Consider the following 23,751-nt stretch of genomic DNA (forward strand, 5'->3'; position numbering starts at 1 on the left):
TTGGTTTGCCCAAACCCTACCCGAATGTTGAGACAGTGGGTAGGTAGGTAGGCATTTTCTTTTTTTTTTCAAAAAGAGAAATTGAAGTATCAGGTCTTTATTAGTCTTCATGCCTATCTGATTAAAATTTAGATTTTGAGTAGGCAGCTTTTTTCTGGGTAGGTAGCGTTTGGGCAAACAAACCTATTATTTTTTATGGCCCGACTATCATGAAATGATACAACAAATAAGTTTTATGATTTTATTTGCTGTTTCAACAAATGAAAAAGCAATAAACATACAAACAATGTCTAAAACTCAATTAATGTAATAAAAATATTCAATCTCATAGCGGTATATTATGACAATTAAATTCAAAATGAAATGAATTTTATTCAGATCTTATTCCATTTTATTTTAGCAAACCTTGAAACGATAGAGTTGCAAAAATTTGAAATCATCTTTTTTCTTCATTAACAATAAAAGTAAAGTAGAAAATAACTAGATAAAAATATTTTTTCTTTTCTTATCTATTTGTTTTATATATCAAAGTTCAAATCATGTATCATCACCATATACATTGATTGATTTTTCAACTTTTAAATAATTTAAAACAGGACAGCTGAAAAATCAAAATAAGGTTCATTAAAGAACATTTTGGTTCTTTTTAAATTACTTATTTCTTTCAAATGAAAGAAAAAGTATAACTTATATAAAAAGGAGAGGGTAAAATTTTCCTGTAGATGATCATACTTTGGTAAAGCTTTTGAATAGTCCATATATTAAATGTTTTGATGAGTGTAAACATATCATACCCTAATGAGAATATTCATAATATGAAAGCCAATGAAAACAACAACTTGATTATGTATATGAAAATCACAACCTTAAAATACAAATAAGACAATAAATATATAAATTTTACATATGTTACATAAATATATTAATGCACATATGTCACAACCATTATTGTTACAATATCACACATTTACATGTGCTGGTCACAACATGTACAAGCACTTTTCAAATTGTCTGAGCCCCGGAAGCACATTAAATTGAAAAAAAAATTCATAATAATCGCTGTCATTTAATGCCCAGTGCTTGGAGGTAAAATAAAATGAAAATATGCTCATGGCAGTAAAGAATCTGCATATATATTCAGTCTTTTCTCTATGAAGAATATTTTTCAATTAAAAAAAAAGCAAGCATAATCAGATGTTACTGTCTTGTTGCATTTTGTGTTCTACTTTAAACAAAGAGAAACAGTTGGTAAATTGATCAATTTGAGATTATCAACTATTTTCAATACAAAAGTATGCATTGAATTCATTAGAACATGTATTGGTTTTTAATACTGATATATTTGACCGATTTAAGTTATGGTTTGAAAAATTCTTCAAATGGCCAAATCATTAGAATATATGATTGAGGTAGAAATTTGAATTGATTTTCTTCAATACATGACAAAGTTTAGTACAGAAATTGTTTATTATGCTTTGGGCAGTTTCGAATTTCAAAATTATATTATTAAAATGTTGCAATAAAAGTGAAAGAGATTGATAGTACATGTACAATGAAATCCGATAACAAAAAATATTTAGTGAATTTGCTGGGACATGTTTTTGATACAACTTTTTTGTATTTAAAAAATTATTGCATTTAGTTTTTTTGGTTGAAAAAAAATCTAGAGGTTAAGGATGTACTTGGGTGAGGTTTTAGAATTTGTGTCAGATATTCAGACTCCTTTGTGTTTTCCCATATGATACAAGGTAAAATATTTTTGCCCCATAACACCTACTTATCTTTAATATAAGACTTAATAGCTCATAAAAGGTCATTTGATAAAATTTAAGCAGATTCTTGATTAACTTTCTTTTGATTTGAGACCCATATTATACCAATGCAAATATAAGGTAAAAGTTCGAGTCAGCATTTTCCCGCCATATTTTATGAATCAAATATCTCGAAAAGGAGCTCCATGACCTATCAATAATTTTAACTTATTCTGACCCTTAGCTAATACTCTTTCAGCTTATAGTATCAATTTCAAATTATTAATTTATTTAATTTCATCTAATATCACCTAAGTACATCCTTAAACAACAGTTTTTTGAAAATAATTGGTGAATTTGGAAAAGCACCAACTGATTGGTTTTATGCTATCCTTTACATTTCAAATGGAAGGAACATTCAAGCAAAAATGTATTTCGCAAGGAGATATTAGAATTTTATTATAAGATGCATTAAAATAAATTATCTTGATAATAAATGTTCAAGAAAAGAAAAAATACTCTTCAGATCTTCAGAAAAAAAAATCATTTGTAGATCACAATTCTTACAATATGTATATATTTCCTAAATTTCTTTAAAATCATTTATTCAATATTTGTATGAAATTTAAATATATTGAAGGTATTAAGCATTTTAAAGCTGACAATATACTGAAAATAAACCCTTCATCAGCACTTCAGCACAAGTTATTTTTCATGAAGTAACATATAAACAATGGTCCGATAAGGAATGTCTTTGTAGATAATCACAACCAAGAACATATATTAAACATATATAAAGCAGATAGGAAAATCCTCCTTTCTGCATTATTACACTCTCAAATGGTACCATATTCATTAGTTTTTTAACTTTAAAAGGTTGCCTGATTTTGATCTAATTTGCAAAAATAAATAAATTGGTACATGTATAATTTCATTCTTATTTGAAGGCCTTCTCCATAAACGTGAACTATCGAAATAATGAAATATTTTGATTAACACAAAAAAATGTGTCTGGAGCTCTGTCTATTTATTATATAACCAAACAGTCTTAACACATATTAATTTTTTATAAATATTTTTGTACCATAATGATCAAGTTATTAAATAGATAAATTATTAACCTCCGATTAATATAAGTTTTATTGCTATTTAAATTTTTATTACTTTTGACCCACTGACCTATTTACTTAACAAATTTTCTCATGCGAAATTTTAAAATAATGTCCATGATATTCAGTAATGGAAAAAGAAAAATAGCAGGAAGGTCAATAGGTCAATGTTTCCCCGTCTCTCATTGACACGCATACAGGTTCAATACATGAAAAAATGTTCAATACATGAAAAAATACTTTTCAGATCTTCAGAAAAAACTTTCTGAATTTAAAGTGTCAGTATATAAAGCAGGAGTGATATGAAATAACACTCCTTCATGTCCTTATTTAGATAAAAATAAAATTATCTGTAATTCTATATAACATAGAATTTCTTTGACCTAATTACAAAAATTGTTGCATTTATACAAATAAGATAATAAGTAAAACTAGAAATATGCTATTTAAATATATTTAATCAAATATTATTTTTTTTTACAAATTTTGATTTAAAGTTAAAACACATCTTTTTTATTGATAATTTTTTTAATACTTTAAGGTCAATAAAAACAAATAATATACACAAATTATTAAAACTTAATATTTAACACAGAAGTTTTTGTATTTTAACATACAATATGCTATCCACATCTTATGCGGAAGTTATAGAAATATTAACTGTAAAAAAAAAGAAAAAAGATCAATATTTTTTGTACAAGTCGAATTTCTCATATAGCACTTTCAACTAAACATTACACAATGAAATGGAAATATCTTTGAAGTCAGTAGCAGTATACATTAAAGCTCTGTTGCGGTTCCTGCATCTAACAACGACAATGAACCATAAAAGTGAGCAGGTACATTAATGACTTCACTTACGGGCCGTGGTCCCGGTTTAATGTTTAATTCTTTTTTATATGTTGCTTCTTCTTTATCCACGACAATGTTCGGATTAGGAAGAAGTTGTGTTATATTTTCTGTCGGGATGTACCCATTTATCATTTTGATGTCATTATTGTTTGAACATTTTTGGCATGGTTCATGCACGTAACCGTTACTATCAGGAGGACCGAAAACAGAATTGTCAGCTTCGGCAAACAGTCCCGCATCTTGAACATATGACGTGATTTGTTTGTCATCAGTTTCATGAGATTCATTCGAATCCTGTGTTTGATCATCCTCCAAAGCCGAATTAATCTCATTGGAAGTACAACTTTTCAATGTATCCTCGTTAAAATGGTCGTACTTTCTTCGATCAAGAGGTAATTTTATATTAAAATGCTCCCTCGAATCTTCTGAATCAAAATCACAGGGAGGATGAGTCACTATCTTATTAGATAATATGGATAGATTGTTCGTCTCATCATAGGTGGGGTCGTCCACCATACTGCCTACACTATGACATGGTTTGCTAAACGGCAGATGTTTACGTGGAATTTTTTCAGAGTTTGGACATTTCACAATGTCAACACAACTATATGGCGACACAACACCAGATAACACGTCAGCACTACCCGAAACACCCGAACTTCTTTGAGGTCGAGGTCTAAATGAACTAAGAGTTTTGTTCTCATGGTAATGTGATTCTCTGGAATCCATACTATTTCTAGGGAACTGTAGACGTGAGAACAGTGATACCATACTACTTCTACTGCCCTCTGGAAATGGGATATAATTCTTTCCTCCTTTACCATATAAACCCTGTAAAAAAAAACTTTTAGAAGTTAAATGTAATTCAAGAGAAAATATAAAACTTTGATGATTTTTAATGTTATTTCACTGATTGAGATTAACAAAGAAAAGGAAAGGTTTGAGATCTCAAAATCTAGTTTAATCTGAAAGTCAGGAACTCTGTCGTTTGTGTTTTTTTGGTATATCTAAATGTTTCTGTCATGTCAGGAATTTAGTTTGATGGTATATTTTAAAGTCTCTCTTAATTCTCTTAAAAACTTGTGATTCATATCATTTGGCATGGCCTCCTTATGGATACCCCTGTGTTGTTAAAAAGCATATATATTGACCTCTGTTTGTCTTCTGGTTTTTGTGTCATAGGAGTGTTGCTGTCCCGTTGGATATACGTCATTCAAATACTCTCTTGAGGTTTATAAACAACAGAATCAATGTGATAGATTAGAAGTATATCTACGCACATACATAGTTTGAAGAATATCATGTGATATGCGTGATAGATTTGCATGTTATCTATACACATATATAGTTCGTAGATTATCATGCAATACATTTGTCTTTATAAAGGTCATATCAATTTTCTTGGTGTCAGTTGCAGCAATACCAGTCATGAATGTACATACCATGAACTAAGATTGATTTGTGTTTTGAGCAGGTACATATCAATCAAAATGTCATAAAGTGAGGGTGGCAGTGATGCCACAGGCATAGAACTACATACTTTAAACTGAGATAAGCAAGCACTCTTTTTTACATTCATATACTGAAAAATATGTCTTCAGAGTGAGAGTAGCAGTGATGCAAGAGATAACGATAAACATTTTGTTCATTATATTTTAAAGTTCCCTTGTATACGGGCAGTTATATAACTCATCTCAACGCACATTCATACAGATGTCATGAAAAAGAATAGCTGAAATAAATAAAATGTATCCATACCTTTTGAGAGCCCATACCGCTTTGTATGAGTGGCATATCAATGGACATAGACTCTGGAGTTGTTGGCGATGGTGGTGACGGTGGCAAATCAGGAATCTTTGAATATATGTCATCATCTGAGTCAGGTGACTGGGATGTCTTAGAACTAGGTCTTATCATTGGCTAAAAAAAAGAAAAAAAAACTTGTCTTGCATATGATGGAAAATAATTAATTTATGCTGTATTTTAAAATAATGTGAAATTACTTATGAGTTAAAATTTTGTGGATTTTAGAACATTCCCAACTCCCATATATGGGTAGGTATAATAGTTCTTACTTTCTATTTTCACAAATGTGTAATTAAATCTTTAAAGTATTTCAATAAACATGATAAAGGACCAGTTGAGTCAAAAATAAGATATATATAACATGAACTATATAAAACAAACTAATTTTACTACAACTGCAGGTGCATTTTGATAACTGATGTCTCCTCAGTGATGTTCAAGGCCAAAATATTTGAAAATCCAAAATCAAATACATGTATATCTAATACCGAGGAAACCAAAAAGGGGAAGTAAATTTGATAAAGATGATTTTTCTCATCAATACTCAAGCTAGCTTGAACAGCTGCATCATAAGGCTGTGTACCGAGAAATTTCAATTGTGTCATTTATTTTTATAGGTAGAATTTCAATTGCAGAATTTTTCTTATGTTCTTTAAACGTAGATTGTTTTAATTTTCAATATCTTATGATAGTGCAGTTTTTGCACAAAGCTGCATTAAAAACAAATCTTCTATAATTATTTCCCAGTATGTAGTTTAAAAGCAAGATATAGATAAGTCTAACTACTATAAGTCTAACTATTAAAATAATTCTATTTCTACAAACACCATCACCAAAACAACACATGTGGACCTACCATTGTAAAAATACATTTATCTTTAATAAAAGGAAAGGATGGGAAGAGGTTCATGCGATTAAAAGGCCAAACAGATTAAATTTCTTGATTCACATTCCAAAAATCCAACTTTGATCGTCTTTTTTTTTAATTTTAACATTTATCATCATTTTAAAAACAAACATCAAAACTATCTAGAAATTTCTATGGCCTGTACAGAACATGCAATTTTAACCCATGCATAAAGACTAAAAACTTGAGGAACGGGATATAAAAGTAAAAAGAGAACAGATGATTCACTTACAATGGGAGGCAATGGAACATTGGGTAAATCTATATCATATGGCTTGAACTGTTCCTTAACTTCGGCAGCACATCTCCTGAAAATAATGTGAGAGTTATAAATGTGCTGTCAAGCGAAAGCCTATCCACTTACAATATGAGGCAATGGAACCCTTTGTAAGCCACTGAGTAAGTCGTCTGCTTCATTTTGTGGATCTTTCACTTCTTTTTTATAACATCTAAAAATTACGTTGGGTAAAATGATGTCATATGGTTTGTGTGCACTCCTACATCTTCTGAAAATATCATCATGAGAGAAAAATATTTATACACTTCAGATAACAAAAAGCTTCAATTCTCTCTCAAGAGGTCACAGTATTAACAGACTGAAGTTCAGGTCTACAAAAACTTAGTTCAATCCTGAAAAATATTCATACGATTGTCCTAAGTCAGTGGTTGTTTTTAATCAGGTTTTTTTTCCCCTAATTTTTATTATTTCACATCTAATAAAATATATAATCATAATCTGTTAAAATTATACACAACTCTTTTTAATTTCGAAATTGATTTGTTGTAGAGAAGGTATGTTGACCTGAACCTGAAGATGTTTTTTTTGTTGAGTCATTGGGCTGCTCTCTCATTGGCTAATACCCCCCCCCCCCCCCCCCCCCCCATATCTCATGTTATTCTTTACATCATTCATTAACTTGCTGGTACAATTTCAATATCTAAAAGAGCACCATATACATCTAGGAAGATAAGTACAACTAAGAACCCATAATTAGAAATGCTGATTAAATGACAAAATATATCAAATAAAAGTTGCTAATTTTATGAAAAAGATGCAATGAAGAATTAAGCAAGAACATCCCAAACTAATTTGTTGCTGTTGTTGCTAAATCATTAAAATAATCAGAAGTATCTTAATGTTAACTTTGAAAATGATATTTTAAATAAAATACTGTTACATGCACCAACCAAAAACCTCCCATTGGGATATGTCGGCAACTCAGGATTGCAGCGAACTTATAAAATACAGGATAAAATGGTATTATGCTTACTTGTGAAGTAGGCAGATTTTCTCCTAAAAAGTAGGACCTTTTAAAAAGGTCAAAAGTTGCATACATGTCTAAGATTCAGTCTGAAGTTGTATAAAAAGCAAGAATATTTCTACTTCAGTCTTCATTGCCATTGGCAATTCTCAAAATATAGACAAATAAAATTGAGTCATTTTAACAATTGAATTTATGCCCAAATTTACTACGCATACTACTTATTTAGACTCTAAAGAAATAAGAGGAGCAACTGAAACAAGACGCTGAAATTTTAGCAGCTGTCATTCAGAATACACTGAAAAAAGAAAATGGTGGAAATTTTAAGGGGAGGCAACTTCTTTCAGAAGCATGCAAAGACATGAGAAATCAAACTCTTTTGGCCTTGTATGTGACAATTCATCTTTAAATAAATCAGAAACAAAAACATATTCTGCAATTATTTACCCAAACCACAGAAAATTTTATTAAACATACCTAAAAGCACAGATAAATCCAATCAAAGCTAGGAAAACAACAACCAGAATAGACAAGGAAATCCCAGCTATTTCATTTGTTGTCAAGGAGATACCTAAAACATAAAAAAAAAATCATAATTTAAAATAAGTAAAAACATAACATTTTTTTCATTGAAAAGATAATGAAGACAATAATAAATGTCAGGGAAGCATTATACTTCTTAAATTAACATGTATATATGCATATATTTATCAAAACTATTAAATCCCCCTTTTTAAGAATACAAAAATTTGTATGCTAAGACATATGGTTTATGCACACAGGCCATAGTAAATAAAATCCGTACAAACATTTGTTATGAAGATTTGAATCATGGATTTGAATCATTTATGTTTGTATGTCAGCATAACATATGCAAAGTTAAGGGGATACCTAACATTGCAGGGAGATAACTCTGTAAAATCAGCATAACTTATGCAAAGTTAAGGGGATACCTAACATTACAGGGAGATAACTCTGTAAAATCAGCATAACTTATGCAAAGTTAAGGGGATACCTAACATTACAGGGAGATAACTCTGTAAAATTGCTATGTGTATCCAATGAAAATTTTCCCAGAAAGTGTTTGGTTCAAGTTTTTTTTTAACTTTTTAAATTTTTGTCAAAGGGTCAAAATAACTATTTTGTAAAAATCGTATGAAAATTAAATAGCCAAATTGATTTTAGTCAAGGTGTTTGGTACCATCTTAAAAGAATGTTTGTTGTATATTGGTGAACCTTTAAGGTCTCTTCTTACTCTCCTGAATCATTGATAATGGAATAGCCCTGACCATAAGAGAGGTGAGTGATACCAGAGGGACATTGAAACTCGTGAGTAAAAAAATAAACTGACAATGCAATCATAATTTATGTTTATGACTTACCAGTAACTGGAATAGTTGTGTAGACTGGATCTGATTCTGGACCTAAGCCACCACTTGTCATAGCCTGAACCCAAACTCTATATGTAGATTTAGGTGACATATCTTTAAGAACTACACTGGTATCATGTCCATTTACATTTACAAACTGGTATGTGCCTATCAAATAAAAATAATGAAATAAAGATTGACATATACCATTTTTCAATCTTTCAAGAACCACAACTCCTGAACGGTGAAAGTGAAAATCATCAATATCGAACTTGACCTCAGTTTGTCATCAGTAACAACATATTAAAATTTCTAAAGCTTTGGTTAAATGGTTCATGAGTTACAGCAAAGACAAGACTCGAAACACCATTTTTGAATCTTTCAAGAACCTTTAACTGCAGAAAAATTTCAAAAGCTTTTGTTGAATGGTTCATGAGTAAATGCATGGACACTACTTGGCAGCCGCTCGCCCAAATATCCCCAAATCTATAACTGATTTTTACCTCATAAAGCATGTTAAAATGAAGCTCAGGTTTTATTGAAGGACCATAATTTATCTATACTGTGGATTCATTTATTTTCGTGGGTACTAATTTTCGTAGTTTGAGGAAAATTTGCACATTCGTGGATATTTAATTTCGTGGTTTTGGCAAAGTCTGCATACATTCCTTTAGACAATTTGCAATTCGTTGTATATTTAAATTCGTGGTTCCCCTGTACCCACGAAATCCACGAAAATTAGTATCCAACGAATATTAATGAATCCACAGTAATCAATAAGTACTCACCACTACAATTTTGACCCTTCACTGATTCACAATAAAACACAGTAAACTTTGTGATATATCCACCCATTTCTGAACATGCAAATTTATCCCATTCTACTTGCACACTGTTGTCTTCAACCAATGAAAGAACTCGTACATTCTTGGGAGCCAGTTGAGGTCCTGCAAAGCAAATTTGAATTTAGATATAAAGAGCAGTTACAATGATTCTATAATATCCATGACAAATGTCTAACTAAGTAGGACTTCAACCTAAGTTTTATTTCAAATATAAATACACACTACAAATGTGAGTTGAATAGTAAGACTTCAACCTAAGTTTTATTTCAAATATAAATACACACTACAAATGTGAGTTGAATATTGTACATGCCAAGTCAGTTGAAATCAGTGTTGGTTGTGATTTTTCCACCCTGTATTCTAATGCAACATCTATTTGATGATTTGAGGTGTTTGCAAACAGCTGTTTACTGGCTCAACTAACACATTGTCAGTATACTTGCAACCATCACATCACCAATTGATTATGTCGTAGCTTTTAAATACAATATAAGTGATCTCCTAAATGAGAAACACCCTCTACACACATTATACAAGTTAACATTTTATCGATTTTTAAATCTAATAAATTTACGTAAAGATAGATTAGTTATTTCATACTTTTTTTTCTTTTTTTGTTTTACATGTTTAAGATACAGAAAGACTTGCCTTTGATTTAGTTACAACATAATATTTTTTACTTGTGTGTGTACTGACACGTTCACCTGTTACTCACTTTCATTCTGCATAAAAATGCATTCGTTCCACAAAATACCACTGCTGACAGTATCTCCTGTTGGGTGAACAGTTTCCATGGAGATACCAAATATTAAACTTCTCATTTCATCTTTATTGACAGTTCTGGTATATTTTCTCTGGTTTCCTTTTAAAACAGCCCACTTAATAGGTTCCTACAAAAAGAGAAAAAGAAAATTCTTTTAAAGTTATGATTTGATAGGAAATTTTACTTAATATGCATATCCATAATCTTTAAGTTTTTTGCAATATTATAAGTGTTAGATTTCCTTCATTTTCTAATCATTATCTAAATAAAATTGAGAATGGAAACCAGGAATGTGTCAAAAAGGCAAAAACTGTACCAAGGGAAAGAGCAGAAAACAGCTGGAAGTCACCAATGGATTTACAACACAACGAACAAGAATGTGTCCAAAGTACACGGATGCCCCACTCGCACTATCATTTTCTATGTTCAGTGGACCGTGAAATTGGGGTCAAAAGTTTAATTTGGCTTTAAAATTAGAAAGATCATATCATAAGGAACATGTGTACTAAGTTTCAAGTTGATTGGACTTCAACTTCATCAAAAACTACCTTGACCAAAAACTTTAACCTGAAACATGCACTTTCATTTTCTATGTTCAGTGGACCGTGAAATTGGGGTCAAAAGTTTAATTTGGCTTTAAAATTAGAAAGATCATATCATAAGGAACATGTGTACTAAGTTTCAAGTTGATTGGAGTTCAACTTCATCAAAAACTACCTTGACCAAAAACTTGAACCTGAAGCGGGACAGACGGACGAACGGACGGACGAACAGACGAACGGACGAACGGACGCACAGACCAAAAAACATAATGCCCCTCTACTATCGTAGGTGGGGCATAATAAAAAATCCACACTCAGTCATAGGCAGCTTTCAGCTGAACCATAAAAAACAAATCAGCAAAAATGGATGTCACACAATCAACTTTGAAACATATAAATGAACCAAACTTATATAGAATAGAATCAAGAAGATATATTTTGCTCACTTAGACCCAGAAATGAATTTTTTGGGCTTTTTCAATTAAGGATTTTTGAGTTGATGTGAACCATGAGCATAAATCTTTCTATAGGCTTGTATACCAATTTTGGAAAATTAAACCATAAAATCAAATTTCCAATCGATTCGTTTAAATGAAAATAAATGAATTCACAGTGCTAGGGATTTATTATTATGTATGGAATTACTTTTGAAGAGTCCATGGGTAAAGGCTAAGCAAGTATTTTAGCATTCAACAGAATACAATTTATTTTATGTTTGTATGCTGAATTTATTCAAGAGCAATTTTCCTTTAATCAACCAAAAAGTTGATTGATTGATTAATTTTTGGTTGCTTAACGTCCAGTGGCAAATATTTCAGGCATGTTTAGGGCGATCCAAAAAGTTGAAGCCACACAAATAATTGTTTCCACGGTATAATCCAAAGACTTTATAAGAACTCACCAGACAAGTGTAATCACTTTGAGCACCTTTACACCAAAAGAGAGTATAACCAAGTATTTGTTGTGATGTCTTTGGTTGGTGCCACTTTATATGTAAACGAAAAAGATTGTTATATGTGGCTGCCTGCTCTGCCTCCACTAGGAAATGATCTGGGTATGGTGGTTCTGAAATCAAATATAATACCATGATTACAATAAATCTGCTTTAGAATTTGATGGCCAGAACAAGATATCAAATATATAATTTAAACATTTAAGGGAGTTGACAGATATTTGTAAGTAAACTGTAATTGTCGAATGCAGCAATAACATGTAAACAGATATCTAATATTATGAGACCTATAGTTTGATAATTCTTCATCAATTTATCCCTTTCAGCACCTATTGTATTAAAAAATTTAATCAACATGCGGTTAGTTTGATCTCAGTTCTTCATTGCTTAAAGTCCGATTATAACGTCGAATTTTCTTGCTTTCCTCTGAATTTCTTATTGTGATGGCATATAGAAAGAACACATCTTTTTGCAGACTATTTGAAAAGAACGAATGAGTTTGCCTGCCTATTATTTGAAAATCATTAGAGTCTCGTGTAATACCATATTTATCCACTCTCGACAATTAAATTTTGAATATTTAACTGTCTCCAGTGGATAAATATCGTATCACACTCGATGTAGTAGAAGAATCTAACGAAATAGGACATATAATTATCATGACAAAAAGATATTTCTGACATGAAACTTTATATTTAACCGGAATGATGTTCATGAAAAAATTAGTGAAATTTTGTGGTGGTTTTCATTTCTTTTTTAACAGGCATGATGTGCATAGAAAAAGTTGGTGACATTTGTTGTGGTTTTCACTTCTATTTTAACAGGAATGATGTGCATGAAAAAAATTGGTGACTTTTTATTGTGATTTTCACTTCTTTTTTTAACAGGAATGTTATGTATAGAAAAAAATAGTGACATTTCGTTGTGGCTTTTTCACTTCTTTATTAACAATTTCAATCCAAACATACTTTTATCTTTTCCAAGAATAAGAATACTGGCTCTGTGTGGCGATAATCCTTTCTTTGTCTCTCCCTGGATATCAACAAGATAATCTGTTCCCGACATCAACATAAGTTGTCCTGATGTCTTGGTACCAGTAAATATTTCCTCAGGAGATTTCTGTTTGTCAAAATCCTGTGATGTAATCTTGTAGTTTGATATCTCTCCATTTGTTAGTCTATCCATTATGGGCTGTAAAGGAAATTTTCAGAAACATGTACATTTGGTCTTTTGTGGATAGTTGTCTCATTGGCAATCATACCACATCTTCTTTTTTATACGTTTGGTTCTTTGAAACTTATAATTCAAATGTAAAGTTTCCAATAAGAGGAAATTAAAATATTTTCTATTAAAACAAGCATGGTACACAGGGAAGGCATTTTTAAAATTGGGTAACCATCTATAGAGGCAATATTACACATTAGGTTATGAAACACTCACTAGTAGATGAGATTTTGAAGAGTCCTCCCTGGGTCCCATGTATTTTGTTATGAGACAGCCCTTATAACAGTTCTTATCTTTGACAATAGTGAGCAGTGGCGGATCCAGAAATTTTCATAAGTGGGGGCCCACTGACTGACCTAAGAGGGGGCCGGCTCCAGTCACGCTTCAGTGATTCCCTATATAAGTAACCAATTTTTTTCCCAAAAAGGGGGGGGGGGGCCCAGGCCCCCTGGCCCCCCTCCCTAAATCCGCCTCTGGTGAGGTATTTTACTGTACATGTACCAATGTTGTGTCATGTATGGATACAAAATATCCTTTTTTTTTCTTTTCTATAATAAGAGCAAACACTGCTTTAATCAACCATGGTTAAAGACATTTTTTTCTCAGAGGTAAAACTTCAAAATTCTGTTGCAGACAAATTGACTGTTGAAAAGCATTTTTATCTCATACACTATTATCGGGTCTTAATTAAATAGTCATAATTATCTAAACTATCCTTTTGAATAAATAATTTTATTTCAAAATACTGTAAATTCAGAAATTATTGCATGCATTTATTATTGCAATTTTGTCATTTCAGACTAAAATGCGAATTTATTATAATTTTGGCGATATTGAGAAAAATCCTGTTTAATTCATATAAAAAGTTTCAAAATGCAAGTTTAAATTATTGCGATTATAACCCGGTCGCATTTTTCGCAATAGAAAAACACAGCAATTATTTCTGAATTTACAGTATTGATAATTGATGTATACATTAAGTAGACAATACTAACCCTCCAGTAGACAGAGATAACACGACAATCCTGGAAACTACACGGTTTCTCTACAAAACCTCCAGGCTGTACTTCTGGTGCAGCTCCTGGCACTGTAGGAAAAACACTTATATTATGTGATATATGAATATTTGATATATGGTATATTTACTATGGATTCCTTATTTTTCATTGTACACCAATTTTTGAGGGTACAGGTAAACCATGAAATTAAATGTTCAATGAATAAGAAATTTTCTATAGAATTGTATGCAGACTTTGTCATAACCACGAAATTAAATATCCATTAACATGTAAGTTTCTTTTATCCACGAAATTTGAAACCAATGAAAATAAATGATGCCACAGTAAAACATAATTTAACAGTTGACATTTTCTCACAAGTTTAACTTTCCTTATAATTAACATTTTTTTTTTTTTGAGAAATTGGAAGAATTTTACTACTTTTGAACATTTCACAGACACAAAATGATATTTTTTAAAAACTTTCTTTTCTCAAAATATACGTTTAATGTTCATTTTATGGACTGCCATCTTAAAATGTCTGGTTGTTTCAGTCAAGTCATGCTATCTGGGTTATAATATGATATTCCATTTTGTGGTTGTTATGCAGTGCGGCCTGTTATACTTATGCTGTTCAACATTCTCCTGTAATTCTTATCATTCTTTTTATGCATATCTAATTTGCAAAATGAATAAATTTATGAAGTGTCAATCAAATGAAAATGGTTGATTGATGCTTGCTTAACAACCTGTGTCAAAAAAAAAACCAAACACAAAACAACCTAACACAAAATGCCTTACCATCATCATCCAATTTTATAGTAGTTTCTACTTCATCACTCCAGAATCCATCCCAAAATGGTTTACATGCTATCTTTACAGTGTACTCTGTGTTAGGAACTAAGTTGCAGATAGTCTTCCTATTAACATCACCTAAACTCAAAACCTATGAACAAAATTGAGGGAGGATTTTATAATACTTTAAGAATGTGATGTTTTAATACCTATGTTTAATATCATGGTTCACATAAGTGTTTGAACAGTATATCTTGTGGTTAGAAGAATATTTGTTTGTATTCCTGCTATGTATTTAAAATATTTCAAGGACCCGAAGAGCTTCTGTTCCACAGCTAGTTTCTATTACATATTTGCATCAAGTATATATTATTATATATTATTTTTTTTCTATAATTTCAATGAAAAAGGGGGGGGGGGGGGGGGGGGGGGGGCGGGGGAGTCCAGAATTTTTTTTCAACTTAAGTATATCTGTTGTGACTGTAACTGAATAGCAACAGCACCGCAGACTTTAAAATTAATCTATCTTAAGCTGATCCTTTTCCATAATAAACATTTAATATCCTGTCACGTAAAAGAGGGTGGTAAAGGGTTATTTTCGTGCCACGTGTTTTGCCATTTTTATTTCAGGTGTAGCCCTGAAAAAGGTTCGTTATTTGCAGTGTTTCGTGAAATCAGGAAAAAGATCAATGTGCAAGAATTTTTTTATTGTTCATTCATCGTGAAATGGCAATTTCATTAAGTGTTCTTCCGTGCAGATAACCCCCGTTATGCCCCTCATAAAAATCTACCCAGTTTCTTACGTCTTCGTAAAATTTTCTAGGAACAAATGAGATTATTGACTTACCTTCCATGATATTTCCCATCTAGACTGGTACTGTATCCTATAAATTTTGTCTTCTGTTCTGCTGTGATTCCATTCTAAGTGAAGGCATGTGCTGTTTTGAGAGGCTTTTAAATCTGAAACACTATTGGGTTTTACTGTAAAAAAAAAAAAGAGACAATATTAAATTATTTTTCTAAAATCGATTGTGATCAATTCGTAGACTAATTAGTCCAAACTTACTTGAAGTATTGTGATGTCATGGGGGTGGGTGGGGACTGTTGAAACCTAATTTGTGTAACCTACTCTTACAGTTTTAAATCCAGATTCCTGAAACTACTCAGAAAAATATACAGTCTTATGTGGGGTCATAACAAACAATCTCAGTGTTGGCGGTCTATAGAGTGAACACTGTAGATGTAATACCTTTAACACTCAGGTGCGAAGTCTTCACTATGAAAGTGTGAGTTCAGTCCCTACTCCAACTTGCCTTCATTTCAAATGGCAACTATAAGTTATGTCAAACCATCACAGATCATTCCCCTTTGAAATAAATTCGTACTTTGTCAAATCGCATCTTGCATTTGCCATGAAATGTTTGCCCCTTGACATTATACACAAATAAATGGAGAATGTGTTTATGGGACGCTTGTAAATATGCACGAGTCAACTTCCACATACAGATGCAGAATTCATGTAGTTAATTTGTAATTATAAGCATTGTCATTAAGTTTCATAACATTTGGTTGAGGCAAACTAAAGTTAAAGAAGGGTAACAACAGATTTAGCATTTTTTTCCATTTATAAAGGGACATAACTCTAGAACAGTAAAACTGACACCATCCAATTTAAATCTTGAACTGTGTTTTGTAGTAATAAGCATTGTGTTTAAGTTTCATAACATTTGGTTAAGCCAAACTAAAAGAGAATGGACACCAATTTGGGGACGTAAGAAAGGGATTGGCAAGGGCACTTAATGCTCCCTTCGCCTAGCAGTGGGGGCATAAAAATATACCTACCTATTTTATTTGTCTGTTCATGGAATATTTTAGACTTGGTTTCATTTCCTGTTTTATTATTTCTGACAATTATAACCATGTAATACAGCATATCTGGTCGAAAACTATCCAGACCATCATTTGGTTTCCAAGCACACGAGTTCAATGTCTTATGGGGACAATCATACTGCTGCTCACCTCTGCAAAGGAAGACGGAAAAAAAAACACCATTTTAAAATGTGCGATTTTTCTTTGAATAGACCTCGAAATATCGTATAGTTTTTTGGAGTCCACAAGTTGCCTCCCTTTAAAAGATTTTGAGAGTGACTTGATTTCACTATGTAGTAAGTCCGCTGGCGAGTTTAAACAATTTTCAAAATTCTTTGGTGACTTAAATCATAATTTCACCAGCAAGATCATGGCCTGTCCTTGGGTTGCTGTGTAATTGAAGTACATGCCAAATCTCCTATCATTCATACTAACTTAACCAATTCAAGGCACCGTGGCTTTTTCTTTTTTCATGAATACCCACTTTTGTAGAAACTTCTGTGGATTGAGGAAAACTTATATCTGGTGGTTATTAGATTTTGTGGCTTTGCCAAGGTGTGCAAATTCAGGAGACCGTAATTTAGTTGTGGTTGTCTTTGGTTCATCATGTTCATGCCTGTCAAATTTGCTTTTAATAAAATGTATTTTTTTTCAATTAGGCTGTTAATTTTCTCTTTTGAATTGTTTCACATATTTTATGTCAAGCCTTTCATACTTACTATACATTAGGGTTTTTTCATTGTTGTAAGCTGTGCAGTAACCTTTAAATGCACATATCCATGTCATTTGAATTTTGGTTGACAGTAGTCTCATTAGCAATTAATGCACATCTCAATATTTTTGTATACATATTTACTTACTTAACTGTCCATACTAACTGGACATCAATATGGTTTAGATGGACGTAATTGACCCCTAGATCCCATGAACATGTCATGCTCTCCCAGTTGTATACGGTACATGTTATATCCTTTATTTGATTGGGTTCATCTGCATAGAGAGTAAAATATATAGTTAGTACATGTTAACAGTAGTATCATGATTTTACATACAATGATATAAGAGTATTAACATTCAACACTTTAGATACAAGAAGTTCCTGCTTATAAAAAAACAAAAAAAAACCACTTTAACTTTATGTCTAACTGAAAGGTGTCCTTGTTAAATTCCACAAGTTGTCAAGTTACTGCAGGAATTTCCTTGTGTAAAACTTTCTTTTAACCACGCTTTTTGGGACTTGCTTGAAAATAAGATAGGAGCAGTAACAAAAAGAAACTAAAAATTTTTTTTTTTTGTACAAAAAATGTCAGATTTATGTATTTTCTCGAAATAAATTTAATACATGTTTTGACATAATGAATTCATTTGACATTTAGGTATTACTTTAGAATTGAAAGATACGTACATTCTACACTCACTATCTGGTTCCCAACAACTTGAACATTGCCTCTGGTTTTATTTAGCTTGCACACATAATTTCCTTTGTCACTGGGAGAATAAATCGGCAGTATTAGTTGGATACTACGACTATTTAGAATTTGTATGCGGCTGCTTGGAAAAACGTTGTTACTTTTGGTGAAATAGAGTGATGAGGATGTTTCTGGCACAGCTAAGTCTGTGATGTTACAATACAATCTCAGCTCGTGACCGATGAAAACATAGGGGTCGTGTGGAAGAACAACTGTAAAAAAAGAACAAAAAATGTTAAATAAATGATAAATAGGAAGATTGATAATTTCTCCTTGATAGTTATATATTAAGCCAATTATGGGACTTTCCAGAAATAAAGATCAGAATATGATATGGAGGACTGTTATTAAACATTTTTTTTTTAGTCTGACTGAAGCCAGCCTCTTTATCCACTTGATTTTTGGTTTGCCTACAAACGCAAGTAGATAGTAGGGGATCGGCTGTAGCCACACTTTTTATCAAATTCAGCCCTTTGTAACCAATTTTGCAGTAATTTCTTTTCTTGATTTTTCAACAATGTTGATATATTCAATCTGAAAATGCATCACATGGTATAGCTGACTTATATAAACCCTGAAACCAAATTTCAGAAATCCTTGCATTTGTATTGTAGTTCTTGAGAAAAATGTGACGAAATATATTCATGGGATGGACAGACAGAGGTAAAACAGTATATTCCCCCCTTTTTTAAAGCGGAGGTATAATGAGGAAACAAAGTTAACTACCAATAATTTCTTTTGTACTAATTTCTGCGATAACAAGGAGTGCAATAGTTTTGTGTTATAAAACAAGTTTTTATTGCTGTTTACATGATCTTTCACTTTAAAAATAAGGGAGTGTTGTAAAGCTCTTAGAGTATCAAGTGTTATACTGAAGGTTGAAATCAAGCCTTGGACTTGTAATGTTTGTTTCCAGTGTTGAGAAATTCTAAAAGTGACACAAACATCAACAAAGCATCAATTAGTGCTTCTTATATAATGTACTCTTAGCATTTAAGGTTATTGTTTTCATCCTCTGTAACTAGTTCAATATTAATTACAAGGAGACTATTAATCAATGCTAAAACTATAGGATAAAGTGTTAAGATTGTAAATGTAACTTACAAGTTAAGGTCATAAGAAACCTCAAATTAAAAAAAATAATGCATATGTTTTTTTTATAACTCAATGGATAATTTTCATTATAAAACTTATGTACATATACTTTTTTCTGAAGAAAATTCTTTAATTTATTCATATTTAGAAGAAGTTTACTTTATTTTAATTGCTTCCTTCCAGGAAGCAATTCCCCCAGACATATTTTCCGTATGCAAAGTGACCTCAGTGTGACCCATCTCATAAAAATCCGGTGATCGCAATACGCATGGATGTCCTTAAAATAAACTATTATCTGAATTTACATGTTAAACACGGGCTCAATTTCCATGCTTTTTTGTTGATTGTTGACAAACAGGTGACAATCGTTAAACTTCGGCTTCAAAACACGAACTTTAATTACCTGCCATATTTTCACAATAACACTGACCGATTGAAAAAAAAATTGACGATTATACGAAATTTACACGAAAAAAATGATAAATTCGTTCACAGAAGACTAAGTTTATGATGTTTGTATGCATTGGTTCAAGAATTGGAAGAACATTATTTTTCACCGGTCACTCGTTTCTTATGACTTTAATGGTCCAATACAACACTTCAATCTATATCACATATCACACTTTGGTCATAACTTTTATAAATTGCCTATGAGCTACATGTATGCAAAATATGCTATGGTCTACACATTCATAAATTTCTCCTAAACCTCACACAAAATGGTCTACAGCTGTCATTGTCAATAATGACATTACATTTGTACAAATTAAAACTAGAGGCTCTAAAGAGCCTGTGTCGCTCACCTTGGTCTATGTGCATATTAAACAAAGGACACAAATGGATTCATGACAAAATTGTATTTTGGTGATGGTGATGTGTTTGAAGTTCTTACTTTACTGAACGATTTTGCTTCTTACAATTATATCTATCATGAACTTTGCCCATTAGTAACAGAGAACTATATTTGGTAAAAATTTACATAAATTTACCAAATTAATGAAAATTGTTAAAAATTGACTATAAAGGGCAATAACTCCTTAAGGGGTCAATTGACCATTTAGGTCATGTTGACTTATTTGTAGATCTTACTTTGCTGAACATTATTGCTGTTTACAGTTTATCTCTAACTATAATAATATTCAAGATAATAACCAAAAACAGCAAAATTTCTTCAAAATTACCAATTCAGGGGCAGCAACCCAACAACCGATTGACCTATTCATCTGAAAATTTCAGGGCAGATAGTTCTTGACCTGATAAACATTTTTATCCCCTGTCAGATTTCCTCAAAATGCTTTGGTTTTTGAGTTATAAGCCAAAAACTGCATTTTACCCCTATGTTCTATTTTTAGCGGTGGCGGCCATCTTGGTTGGTTGACCAGGTCACGCCACACATTTTTTAAACTAGATACCCCAAAGATGATTGTGGCCAAGTTTGGATTAATTTGGCCAAGTAGTTTCAGAGGAGAAGATTTTTGTAAAAGATTACTTTAATTTACGAAAAATGGTTAAAAATTGACTATAAAGGGCAATAACTCCTAAACGGGTCAACTGACCATTTTGGTCATGTTGACTTATTTGTAGATCTTACTTTGCTGAACATTATTGCTGTTTACAGTTTATCTCTATCTATAATAATATTCAAGATAAACCAAAAACAGCAAAATTTCCTCAAAATTACCAATTCAGGGGCAGCAACCCAACAACCGATTGACCGATTCATCTGAAAATTTTAGGGCAGATAGATCTTGACCTGATAAACATTTTTATCCCCTGTCAGATTTCCTCAAAATGCTTTGGTTTTTGAGTTATAAGCCAAAAACTGCATTTTACCCCTTTGTTCTATTTTTAGCCGTGGCGGCCATCTTGGTTGGTTGACCAGGTCACGCCACACATTTTTTAAACTAGATACCCCAAAGATGATTGTGGCCAAGTTTGGATTAATTTGGCCAAGTAGTTTCAGAGGAGAAGATTTTTGTAAAAGATTACTTTAATTAACGAAAAATGGTTAAAAATTGACTATAAAGGGCAATTACTCCTAAACGGGTCAACTGACCATTTTGGTCATGTTGACTTATTTGTAGATCTTACTTTGCTGAACATTATTGCTGTTTACAGTTTATCTCTAACTATAATAATATTCAAGATAATAACCAAAAACAGCAAAATTTCTTCAAAATTACCAATTCAGGGGCAGCAACCCAACAACCGATTGACCGATTCATCTGAAAATTTCAGGGCAGATAGATCGTGACCTGATAAACATTTTTACCCCATGTCAGATTTGCTCTAAATGCTTTGGTTTTTGAGTTATAAGCCAAAAACTGCATTTTACCCCTATGTTCTATTTTTAGCCGTGGCGGCCATCTTGGTTGGTTGACCGGATCACGCCACACATTTTTTAAACTAGATACCCCAATGATGATTGTGGCCAAGTTTGGTTTGATTTGGCCCAGTAGTTTCAGAGGAGAAGATTTTTGTAAAAGTTAACGACGACGGACGACGACGACGGACGACAACGGACGACGGACGCCAAGTGATGAGAAAAGCTCACTTGGCCCTTCGGGCCAGGTGAGCTAAAAACAAATTAAAACTTTATTTTACATAAATAAAACAACATTCATAAGTTACCTCCAGGATAGTGAAAAGCGCCTTTAACTGTCTGCAATACCAGGAAAATACTCAGCCACAATATCATCTTTATCATCTTGTGATCTTATCATGGCAGCATTTGTCTGAAAAACAAAAATATCTTATTTTCTTTGTTCAAAGATATTGAACGCCTACATGAATATGTTTCAAGTGTGAAAGATTTAAATTTCTGTGAATTTCTGTCACTTCTGGAAGCCTACTGTTTCTATTACACATTAATATAATGTTGTTCTTTTCTTCCAAAGGTTATTTTATTTCTTGGATTTGAACAAAACATCTCTTTATACATGAATTCATCTTGGTAATTTATATTGTAGGTCATTTCCTATGACCTAATTTGTTATTTTTACTTTTTTCAAATAATCTTTTTTGTTATTTTTTTTCTTCCTATGACCTATTTTGTTATTCTACTTTTTCCTAGAACCTCTTTTGTTATTTTACTTTTTTCTAGAACCTCTTTTGTTATTTTACTTTTCCTAGGACCTATTTTATTATTTTGTTATTTTAGTTTTTCCTAGGACCTATTTTGTTATTTTATTTTCTTCCTAGGACCTATTTTGTTATTTTCCTTTTTCCTAGAAACTCTTTTGTTATTTTATTTTTTCCTAGGACCTAATTTGTTATTATACTTTTCCTATGACCTATTTTGTTTTTTTACTTTTTGCTATGACCTATTTTATTATTCTACTTTTTCCTAGGACCTTTTTTGTCATTTTCCTTTTTCCTAGGACCTATTTTGTAATTTTGTTATTCTACTTTTTCCTAGGACCTATTTTGTTATTTTACTTTTTCCTGTGACCTATTTTGTTATTCTACTTTTTCCTAGGACCTATTTTGTTATTTTACTTTTTCCTATGACCTAATTTGTTATATTTTTCCTATGACCTATTTTGTTATTTGACTTTTTCCTATGACCTATTTTGTTATTTTACTTTTTCCTATGACCTATTTTGTTATTCTACTTTTTCCTAGGACCTATTTTGTTATTTTACTTTTTCCTATGACCTATTTTGTTATTCTACTTTTTCCTAGGACCTATTTTGTTATTTTACTTTTTCCTAGGACCTATTTTGTTATTCTACTTTTTCCTAGGACCTATTTTGTTATTTTACTTTTTCCTGTGACCTATTTTGTTATTTTACTTTTTCCTATGAACCTTTTGGAACTGTATTAAGTCATGTTCACTCTTTTCTGTTTGATTTACAGTAACTTTCCTCTTTCTTATCAGAAAGTGTAACCTTCACTATAGGAAAATCTTTTGAACCCCTCTTAATGGCCCTTTTTAGACACTGAACAATGAAGTATTTTTAACAGCAAAAAATAAGCAGTAATAGTATTTCAGAAGATATGTTACATAATACTTTCTACATGAAACCTTTAAGATACTTTAAGATAAATATATACATTTAGATTATAATATATGGTATCTCCAAAACTTGATTTATATAAAAATCTTCATTTTTCTCATTTATATAATCCAATGGAAAAGT

General features: G+C 31.6%; 1 protein-coding gene across 5 annotated transcripts in view; it reads right to left on the reverse strand.

Annotated features, from left to right (window-relative positions):
* Positions 1-227: 227 nt before the first annotated feature.
* The window catches only part of LOC143080962 (oncostatin-M-specific receptor subunit beta-like), a 91,917-nt gene continuing 68,393 nt past the window's right edge, over positions 228-23,751 (reverse strand). For 4 of the 5 annotated variants that reach the window (XM_076257176.1, XM_076257167.1, XM_076257185.1 and 1 more), the window contains 16 exons: positions 22,241-22,344; positions 18,451-18,726; positions 17,906-18,035; positions 17,019-17,197; positions 16,024-16,157; positions 15,183-15,327; positions 14,379-14,470; positions 13,128-13,350; positions 12,109-12,272; positions 10,618-10,792; positions 9,846-10,004; positions 9,070-9,225; positions 8,165-8,258; positions 6,790-6,931; positions 5,471-5,632; positions 228-4,543 (listed from right to left, as the gene is read on the reverse strand). In XM_076257176.1, the coding sequence (XP_076113291.1) occupies positions 3,641-4,543; positions 5,471-5,632; positions 6,790-6,931; positions 8,165-8,258; positions 9,070-9,225; positions 9,846-10,004; positions 10,618-10,792; positions 12,109-12,272; positions 13,128-13,350; positions 14,379-14,470; positions 15,183-15,327; positions 16,024-16,157; positions 17,019-17,197; positions 17,906-18,035; positions 18,451-18,726; positions 22,241-22,316 (3,210 nt within the window). In that variant the 5' untranslated portion in view covers positions 22,317-22,344 and the 3' untranslated portion in view covers positions 228-3,640. Of the gene's footprint in view, positions 4,544-5,470; positions 5,633-6,657; positions 6,734-6,789; positions 6,932-8,164; positions 8,259-9,069; positions 9,226-9,845; positions 10,005-10,617; positions 10,793-12,108; positions 12,273-13,127; positions 13,351-14,378; positions 14,471-15,182; positions 15,328-16,023; positions 16,158-17,018; positions 17,198-17,905; positions 18,036-18,450; positions 18,727-22,240; positions 22,345-23,751 lie in introns of all 5 variants that reach the window. The other variant, XM_076257205.1, reaches the window with a different exon arrangement.

Source organism: Mytilus galloprovincialis, chromosome 1, assembly GCF_965363235.1.
Source record: "Mytilus galloprovincialis chromosome 1, xbMytGall1.hap1.1, whole genome shotgun sequence".
Classification (NCBI taxonomy): Eukaryota; Metazoa; Mollusca; class Bivalvia; order Mytilida; family Mytilidae; genus Mytilus; species Mytilus galloprovincialis.